At 53.2% G+C, this 9181-nt stretch overlaps 1 protein-coding gene across 1 annotated transcript; it reads left to right on the forward strand.

Annotated features, from left to right (window-relative positions):
- The first annotated feature begins 5812 nt into the window (after positions 1-5812).
- On the forward strand, positions 5813-8961 carry GLI4 (GLI family zinc finger 4). The gene is made up of 3 exons (XM_006830737.1): positions 5813-5942; positions 7060-7167; positions 8066-8961. The coding sequence occupies exons 1-3, from the start codon at positions 5813-5815 to the stop codon at positions 8959-8961; spliced, it is 1134 nt and encodes a 377-aa protein (XP_006830800.1).
- Positions 8962-9181: the final 220 nt, after the last annotated feature.

A 9181-nucleotide genomic window follows, 5' to 3' on the forward strand; every position in this document is an offset into this window, starting at 1 on the left:
AATCAATGTAATGAAACAAGTTATATGAATGGTTGAATGTGAAACTGATGATGTGCCCTGTAAACTTTCATTCAACCCACAATAAAAACCTTAAAAAAAAAAAAAAAAGAAAAAGAAATATCTGCAAAACCTCCACTAATAAAAATAACATGGAATGTTCAAAGCATGAATCTAAAAACAATTGGGATTTATCAAAAATCAAGTGGAATGCATAAAGATCAATATTCTAGGTATTTGTGAGCTGAAATGGACTGGTATTGACCATTTTGAACCAGACAATCATATTGTTTACTAAGCCAGGAATAGCAAATTGAAGAGGGATGGTGTCGCATTCATCATTAAAAAGAGCATTTTAATATCTACCTTGAAGTGCAATGCTCTCTGTGATAGGATAATTTCCATACATCTACATGGAAGACCAGTTACTACAACTATTATTCAAATTTATGATCCAATCACTAAAACAAATGATGATGAAACTGAAGAATTCTATCAACTATTTCAGTCTGATAAGGATCAAACATGCAATGAAGATGTTTTGATAATTACTGGTGTTTGGAATCCTCACTCAAGGGTGTAACTCTTCTTTTCACTAGAGAGCACACACACCTCTGGCTCTTGACAACTCAGAATGCTCATGTACCAGACATTTAACACTGTGTTCTGAGACTATTGTCCAGGAAGGAGCTGACTAGCTGAACCCCCAAACATTATTCTTCCTTATGAAAGAAATGCCTTCCAACAGGTGATGAAATGCAGATAGAATTGTGGTTCTGTCTGCTGGTCAGAGTCCATGCTGTTTCCAAGTGCTTATCATCTCCCTTGGGAAGGCCCAGGAACACCCTTCCTGGTGAGGTGTCTTCATTTACCTGGTACCCTGGCCCATAGTTTGATTAGGGTGGGGCCCTAGACCACGTGGTATCATCTGCCCCCCAGAGGTTCTGTATATTAAAGTCGGTCATTTGGTTGGTCAGCCATGCAGACTGGATGACAAGGCTCCAGTGCATGTGGCCACATACAGTACTGCTGGGAGAACTAAGTCCAGTCTGCATGGCTCCACTGGATGCTATGCCTGGTCTCTCCCAGACTCACCTCATGTGTATTTCCATCTGTATCCTTTCTCTGTAATAAACACAGCACTGGCCTCTCAGAGTCCGGTAGATCACTGACCCTAAGGGTGGGTTGGGGACAATGCAATGCCCTTTCCAGGTGCACCACAAGCTACAGAAGGGCACAAGATTCAGAAAAGGGAAGGCTGAGCAGAGTGAGGCAGGTAGGGAGGTGAGGTCTTCCTGCGACAGGAAATGGCTACAGCTTGGGTCAGGGGAAGCAAGAGTGCCCCTGGGGATGGAGAGGAGGTGCTGAGGCAGGACTCGGTTAGCAGGCTATGGACCTGGATCCAGGGGTTCTGCTCCCCCAGACCAGGGACACAGAGTCCTGCCTGGGGCCCAGGTATAGGCCTGGGGGCCAGTGGCTTCACTAAGGAGCTGCAGACCACACAGGGGACACTGTCAGAGTGCTGGCACCAATGTGACTGTAAGTTGCTGGGTTTTGTTCAACTTTTTATTTTGAATTGACTGAAGGTTTACAAAGCAGATCATCTTTGTCAGTTAGTTCCATACCTTTTTCCCCAGAAATGTTTTCTGTTTCTGCATCTTGGTCATTTGTTTGAGCCATTCTTTCTTGTGTCTCATGTGAGCTGAAATTACTGTTTTTGGGGCACTGTGGGGTTGTCATATTTGTAAAAACAGACAGTGCTGTTGTAGGACCTGGAGGGATCTTTAGGGAGCACCTGCAATTAATTCAAGGAGTTCATGAGGTGGTTGTGGAAGGGATGTGGCAGCAGAGTTCCGGGCCCTAAATGGAGTTCCTATTGGCCTGGGTGTTATGTATGTTCAGGGCACTCAATCCAGAAGTAGTGGGGACCTTGATGGGGCTGGTTTCAGTGTCTGTTAGGACCACAGGGAAGCTGGGAACAGAGTGATAAGTTAAATGCTGGTCTGGTGACTTTGTGGGTTTTGTAGATCTGGAACCAAGCCCACCTGGATCCAGGCACCAAAGTAGCACACCAAAGAAGCACAGCCGGCCCCAACTTCACACTGGTATGACTCCCAACCATGTGACTTCAAACTCCCAGTGAGCAGGGTTTGTGCTGGGGGCAGATGAGGCTGGGAGCTGGTCACACCCCAGGTCACCAGGGGAGCATGGAGAAAAAGAAGGCATCACATCTAGCTCATCACCTATGTGAACCTGTTCTGCCAGGTTCTGTTCTGTTACCAAAGCTGCTCCCAAGATAGTGCAGCCTTCTGCAGTCTCTCTAAGTCCCCGCAGCAAGCACTCTATCCACTCTTCTAACCTTTCAAGTTCAAGATGCCAGAACTTCCATCTGTGTCTGATCTCTCATATCTTTGTAGAGGGCTGGTGTAGTCTTCTATCTAGTCCCTGTCTATAAGGTTTCTGTGATGTTCCAACAAAAAATTCTAATTGAAAAAATGTTCCTGTAGCTAGTCATAACAAAACATTTTTCGTAAGCCCAGTTTACACAGATCAACATACCTGCAAGGTTAGAACTGCTCTACTAATTCATTTCTTGAGCCTTCTAATGTCCTAGGGACAGAGCTGCCGTTAGTACGCAACTCCAGTGCCGCTTTGAATTATGTGGCTGTGTCTGCACATGCTCTGTCGTTCACATTACTCTTGGTGATTTTGTGAAATTTTCTGGTATTTTACCTAAGGATTTGTTATGTTCCAGTAGGGGAGTAGGTCCGTGGGGATTAGTGATGCCAAGAGTTACTGCACTGCAAACGTAAGGCAGACATTTTATAATTAAGGAGGGGAGTAGTTGATCTTGCAACCCAGGAGCAGAGGACCCTGGGACCATCAAGGCAGAAGAGCAGAGTGTGGGACCTATCCAGAGAAGCAGTGATACCAGAGATGGAGGCAGAGACGATGCTGTGGAGAGATAGAGTGTCTGGGGACTCTGGACTCAGGGAGGGAGAGGGTGTGCTGACAGCCAGGGGCAGGCTTGCAGGGTGTGCCCTTTGGTTGTTTAAATGGTTGTATATTCCTGAGTGCTTGGTTTACATCAAAAAACAAAAAACCAAGCCAGAGGGAATGAAAGCAAATACAGTTGCATGATGATGCATGGAGGAGATTGTAATCATTGCAATGAAATGAAATATGATAGGATGAATGTAAAGCTGATGTTCTCCCATGTAAACTATCACTCAATTCACAATAAAAATCTTTAATAAAAAAAAAGTAGTGATAAGGACACACAAAAGGAAATAGAATTTAGATTTAAAAAGCTTTCAAGGGCCAAACTTGGACAATTTGATTATCACAGAAGACATTGAAAGTAACAGATAATAATCCATTCAATAGAACTAAAATATGTGTTCATATTTCAATCAGCTATAAAGAAGGAAGAAAGAATGAAAGAGAGAACATGAGAAAGAGAAGGAAGGAATGAAGAAAGGAAGGCAAGAGAGAAGGGAGAGAAGAAGAAAGGGATGGAGGGAGGAAGGGTAATCAAGTGGTGAGGAAAAATATAAAATGAAAATACATTTTATCCTTTGCTTCATTTCATTTCTGTATTTGCTTTTTAATTAAGAACACTTTAAAAACTGTAAAGTAAACCCTGTAAATTTAGTCAAGAACATTATAAATAACTTCTTTTTTTGCATTTGTGATTTTAAAATATATGTATAAATTGCTAAAAACAAATGCATCCAATCAAAGTACTTTGATTTAAACATAAAACAGGTTCAGATGGTATGTATTCCGTGCATAAGACAGAAGTGCCTACTCATTTGTAGGCATCCCCCTTTCTAATCGTATTCCTTTATACCTCAGTTACAGACAAGGTAGGGCACAATCTGTTAGGAAGAATATTCTGAAATTACACAGGTAGTGGTGGTTATGTGCCCTGAAGCCGATTCCAACTCACAGCGAGGGTACCCTGGACAGGGTTTCCGAGACTGTAAATCTTTACGGGAGCAGAAAGCCTCATATTTCTCCCGCAGAACAGCTGGTAGTTTTGAACTACTGACCTTGAGCGTCCCAGACCGATTGGTAGCCACTACGCTACCAGAGCTTCTAGTTAAATTGAAAATATTTTCCTAAGTCTTTTCCAGCACTGTAGTATGCGCTGCTGACCTCTTAGTATAATAAATTGACTTTCTATTTTGGAGGGGAGAAAAGTTACTACACTGGGTGACAGTTTCCTAGCGATGCCACCATCGCAGCTGCAGAACCTCGGAGCTTTCCCATCGCCTTGCCTGTGGACTGGGCAGCGAGGGGCGCGGTCCTCCGGGCGCCTAGAGCGTCCGCGAGAGCGTCTCGGAAGTGCGCGTGCGCGCGGCGGGCAGTGGCTGTCGGGGGCCGGGCATTTCCTGTGGGCGCGCTGCGGCCGCCTCGGGTTCGGAAGGTGAGTGGGCGCTGGTGGCTACGTTGGGTGTCCGGGCCAGTGAGCGTGCGGAGCCCCTTGCAGCCACCCCTCGTCGTGACCTCGGGCTCCAGCTGTGCCGCCCCGGAGCGCAGGGGAGCAGCCTAGTCCCGGGAGCCGCGGGCCGCCAGGTCCTTTGCGGTCGTGTGGTTTCCGTCTGCGGGTCGCCCAGCGGGCCGCTCTGGAGCCCCAGGGATGGGACTTGTCGCCACCCCCACTTGGCGACGGGAACGGGCGCAGGGAGGTACCCTGTCTGAGGTCATACGGCTGAGCCGGGGCGGCGGCTGCTTCCCGCGATCGTGTCCTTCTCCACGGGCAGAGGCGGCGGCGAAGTGACCCGTGACGCCAGGTCCTCCTGCCTCCGGCCCCCGACTCAGAGCCTGTGACCCCCACGCCGCATTGTCCACATGAGGGAACTGAGCCCCCAATAAGTTCTCTAACTGAAGGTATTGCTTAGGGGTGGGGGGCCTGCTGCCCCTCGCCCTCATGTGCGCATGCCCTTGCCCATCCTAAGTGATAAATAAGGTCAGCCAAGGGGTCTGACCCAGAGCCCCTGGTGTGCCAGGTCTCTGGGGGATGGTGTTCTTCCCAAAGCAAGTTTTGTCTTACTTCGGTCCCGTCCCTCAACCCACTGTTTCACAATATAAAAGGAAAAGAAAAAGACGTGTCATACTGGACGGATCTGGTGGCCCAGTGGATTAGGCATTGGGCTTCTAGCCACAGACTTGGTAGACAAGAGAAGGATGAGACGGCCTCAGTAAACATCCACAGCCTCAGAGCAGTTCCACTGTGTCCTGTACGGAGGGTCCCTATGACTGAAAGTCCACTGGGGTGGGTTGGGTTTGGGGTATCTGACCCCATATGAGCCCAGATGCAGTGAGCAGGGCTCTCTGTGTGTGGTAGGGGGTCCCAGGGCCAGCCCCTGAGGACTGCAGCTCTCCCCCCTCTGCCTCCAGGAGCGTCTCCGAGTTGTCACCTTGAGCCTGTTCCCAGTGTGGTGCGGGAGGCTTTTAGGACTGGGATGCTTTGTGTGTTTAAGGCCGAGGCTGGGAGTTGGTTCCAGAAGCTGTGCTGGGTCAGTCTCCGACGCTGCAGGTGCTCTTCACGAGCTGACAGCTGTTCACATTGCTTGTTTCTGAGTAAACCAGGTCCTGGAGCCCATGATCTCTGGCTTCACCTGTCACCAACTCTGAGCACACTCATTTCCCTGGTGGGCGAACAGGCCTGTCTCACCTGGTGCAGCTCGAGGCCTCCGGGGGCACTGGGGGCTGACATGCCTCCCAGCCCTCTTGGCCCCCTCATCCTGCCACGGTTCTCATTTTCCCCAGGTCCCAGGTGTGAACACCTTCAGGAGGCCTGGGGAAGATGGCAGCCCTGGGGGACAGCCAGGAGCCCCCTCCTGCTCTGCCCCATGTCAGTCTCTCGTCACCGGGGACACCACCCGGAGCCCACCAGCACCCTGGAGCCCTGCTTCACCTCCATGATCATCCACATGGTACTCACCTGCTGCCTGTGTACCTCCATGAGCCACAGCACCTGGCCCCTGGGAGCAGGTCAATCCCTAGTTTCCATGCTAGAAAGACGGAACATCTCCAGAGTCCCTGGGGGACCTGCAGAGTGGGCACTGCCAGCTCTTCACAGTCCTAATGGTCACCTGGCAGGGTCTAGGGTGTCAAGTGTGGGGGGTGGGCCTCACGGGGAGCCCAGTTGTCAGCCCTGGCCCACGTGTGCCTAGAGGAGACGTGCCCGGGACTCAGCCCCAGGACACAGGTGGCTGTGTGACTAGTGAACTCGGGTGGTTCTCATGTTCCACACTAGTGGCCCCACACACACACACATCCATCTCTGAGCACACACACCCTCTGGGCACTGACTGGTCTTGGTGTTCCCGTCCCTGCCTGGGAGTGGGTATTGCTCTCTCAGTGACTTCTCAAGTGGCCATGAGAGAGTTGGCTCAGGAGACCTCTTGGTGGCTCTCACAGGCAGGCTGTTGGGGGCACATGAGTCCTTTCCGGAGGAGCTGCTTGCAGAGCTCTTAAAAGGCCAGAGGTGGTGACCAGTGGATGCGCCCCTGCTGCAGGGCAGCCCCTTGGAGCCCTCACCTGGGGTTGAGGGTCCACACAGCCTCCCAGGGGGCTCTACTCCCTTTGGGACTTGAGCCCACCTCTCCTGCAGCCCCGCCCCATGGAGTCGGGGGCGGGAGTTACTGCCCTTCTTCCTGGGCCTAGTGGTCAGAGGACTCCACCTGAAGGCAGGGAGAGATCGCTGGCCACCGACGGGCCTGTCCCCTACAGTGGATGAGGCTGGGCAGTGCAGATGGACATGCCAGTGAGTGAGCATGGAGATGGACCCACACTGCAGGCAGTGAGCGAGGCCCTTCCAGACTCTGTTGAGTGGGCTGAGGGCCAACACATAGAGAGGAGGTACCCCTGAGCATGCTGGGAGGAAGAATTGAAGGCCTCTGTCAGGGAAGCTGTAGATGGCAGCAGCTGGTTTGTTGGGGGCAGGGCAGGAGCAGGGAGACCTTTTGCGCCCTGGGCTGGTTTCCTGAGGAGAGGGAGGGGTAGCACCTGGGTGGGAAATGAACCTCAGCCTCCCTGTCCTGCCCCCAGACATTCCTGGTTCCAGCCCTGAGGTGCGCTTCCAGCCCCAGGAGCTGTCAGACCTGGAGCCCCAAGACGAGCAGGAAGTTGACATCGGCAGAAACACCTGCTGGCCTGGTGAGTGAGAAGAGCCTGGAGAAGTGACCTGGGGGCGGGGCCCACGGAACTGTGTCCGCTGCTCATCGTGTGTTGGACCACCTGGCTCCCTGGGGCTCCCTTGCCCCTGCCCCTCACTTAATCCAGTTAAAGCCTCTTCCTGTGGCTAAGAATGCAGTCAGGACCCCTTCCCTGAATTCCAGACCCTCACTGCCTCTCCTGCAGGCCACACGGTGGATACCTCATCCTGCCTGTCTGTACCGTCTGGCTAGGATCTCTGATTGGTGGTACCATTGTTATCGTGTCTACCCCCCGCCCCCCCCCAGCTTCCCGTGACCCAGGCCAGCAGCAGGCAGCATTCTGGAGTCCCTGCTGCCGTTCTGCAGTGCCTGGTTTTCCCAGTGTCCCTCTCCCGTTCTTGCTTCCGTCCACCCCACCTGCTCGGATGCATGGTCTTCACATAGTGAGGTGATTCCATCTGGAAAGAACTCCTTCAGCATTCTGGGGTCTAGGGCTGTTTTTTTTCCTACAAGAAGAAAGTAGGTGGGCTGTAACTCATCACCTCAGTCTCCATCCTGGTCCAGGGGCTCACCTGGCAGGTGATGCAGCTTTTCTTCCCTGAGGCCCAGGCTGGGGCCGCCTCTACATTCATCACTAGAACTGGATGTGATTGTACAAAAGCCCCTGCCAGTTTCCTGCACACCTTCACTTGCCCCCGTTGGCAGCTGCCCTGCCTCCCTGATGGTCATTGGGCTAGCCTCTCTGGCTCTTCTGTAGAAATGGGAGCCTCCTCTCCTCAGCCTTCCACCCTACAGCTGACTCCTCACTGTCGGTTCTCAGGACGCACAGCCCCAGCCGCTGGTCATACACCCTCAGATGGGTGGGTGGGCATTATCTGCCACTCCCTTTCTTATTGCAGATTCTGAATCGGAGCTGGAGAAGGCACCACCATCTGCCCAGTGTGAGGCTCCCGAGGTAGTGGGGGGCCAGGGGGCAGGGGTGCTGAAGAGCCTGCTCAGGGCCCTTCCCCGGAGACCGAAGTGTGGGGACAGCTTTGGGCCAGAGGCCAGTTTGGAGTGGCCCACAGGCCAGCCATCAGGGACTGGACCGTGCACACAAAAGACAGGCACCTGGCACATGGCGCTCTTGTCACAGGGAACTCCGGGGAGCAGTGGGGGCTTGGGCCTGGCCTTCGGGGACCGGCAGGGTAGCCCACGAGGTGGAAAGCCGCACCCCTGTGAGACCTGCGGCAAGAGCTTCAAGTACAACTCGCTGCTACTGAAACACCAGCGCATCCACACCGGGGAGAAGCCATACGCCTGCCACGAGTGTGGCAAGGCCTTCCGCGGCTGGTCAGGTTTCATCCAGCACCACCGCATCCACACGGGCGAGAAGCCTTACGAGTGCGGCCAGTGCGGCAAGGCCTTCAGCCACAGCTCACACTTCACGCAGCACCTGCGCATCCACAACGGCGAGAAGCCCTACAAGTGTGGTGAGTGCGGCCAGGCCTTCAGCCAGAGCTCCAACCTGGTGCGGCACCAGCGGCTGCACACGGGCGAGAAGCCGTACGCCTGCAGCCAGTGTGGCAAGGCCTTCATCTGGAGCTCCGTGCTCATCGAGCACCAACGCATCCACACGGGCGAGAAGCCCTACGAATGCCACGAGTGCGGCAAGGCCTTCCGCGGCCGCTCCCACTTCTTCCGGCACCTGCGGACCCACACGGGCGAGAAGCCCTTCGCCTGCAGCGCCTGCGGCAAGGCCTTCGGCCAGAGCTCGCAGCTCATTCAGCACCAAAAGATCCACTTCCGGGAGTAGGCGGGGCGTCCGGCCAGAGTCCCCAATAAATCCTTGCTGGTTGCTGGAAGGGGTGCTGGCTACTCCCGTTACAGGAGAGGGTGACGGGATCGACTCCCAAACCCCCGCGCGGGGACCCACACTGCCTCCCTCTGGCCGCTGAGGTGCGGGGAGGGCCTTCAGCAAACAGCCTGCCTGGCCTGGCCGAGAGTCTTCTATGCACGCTCTAGCCTTGGCTCCA

The sequence above is a fragment of the Chrysochloris asiatica genome, unplaced genomic scaffold, assembly GCF_000296735.1.
Source record: "Chrysochloris asiatica unplaced genomic scaffold, ChrAsi1.0 scaffold00001, whole genome shotgun sequence".
NCBI classification, from domain to species: domain Eukaryota; kingdom Metazoa; phylum Chordata; class Mammalia; order Afrosoricida; family Chrysochloridae; genus Chrysochloris; species Chrysochloris asiatica.

What these genes read in the sequence shown, in the direction of transcription:
- GLI4 (XM_006830737.1), top strand. Translation starts at nt 5,813, where the DNA reads ATGGCAGCCCTGGGGGACAGCCAGGAGCCCCCTCCTGCTCTGCCCCAT. An exon ending in CCTCCATGATCATCCACATG is followed by an intron (nt 5,943 to 7,059) that starts GTACTCACCTGC and finishes TCCTGCCCCCAG; the next exon opens with ACATTCCTGGTTCCAGCCCT. An exon ending in CAGAAACACCTGCTGGCCTG is followed by an intron (nt 7,168 to 8,065) that starts GTGAGTGAGAAG and finishes TTCTTATTGCAG; the next exon opens with ATTCTGAATCGGAGCTGGAG.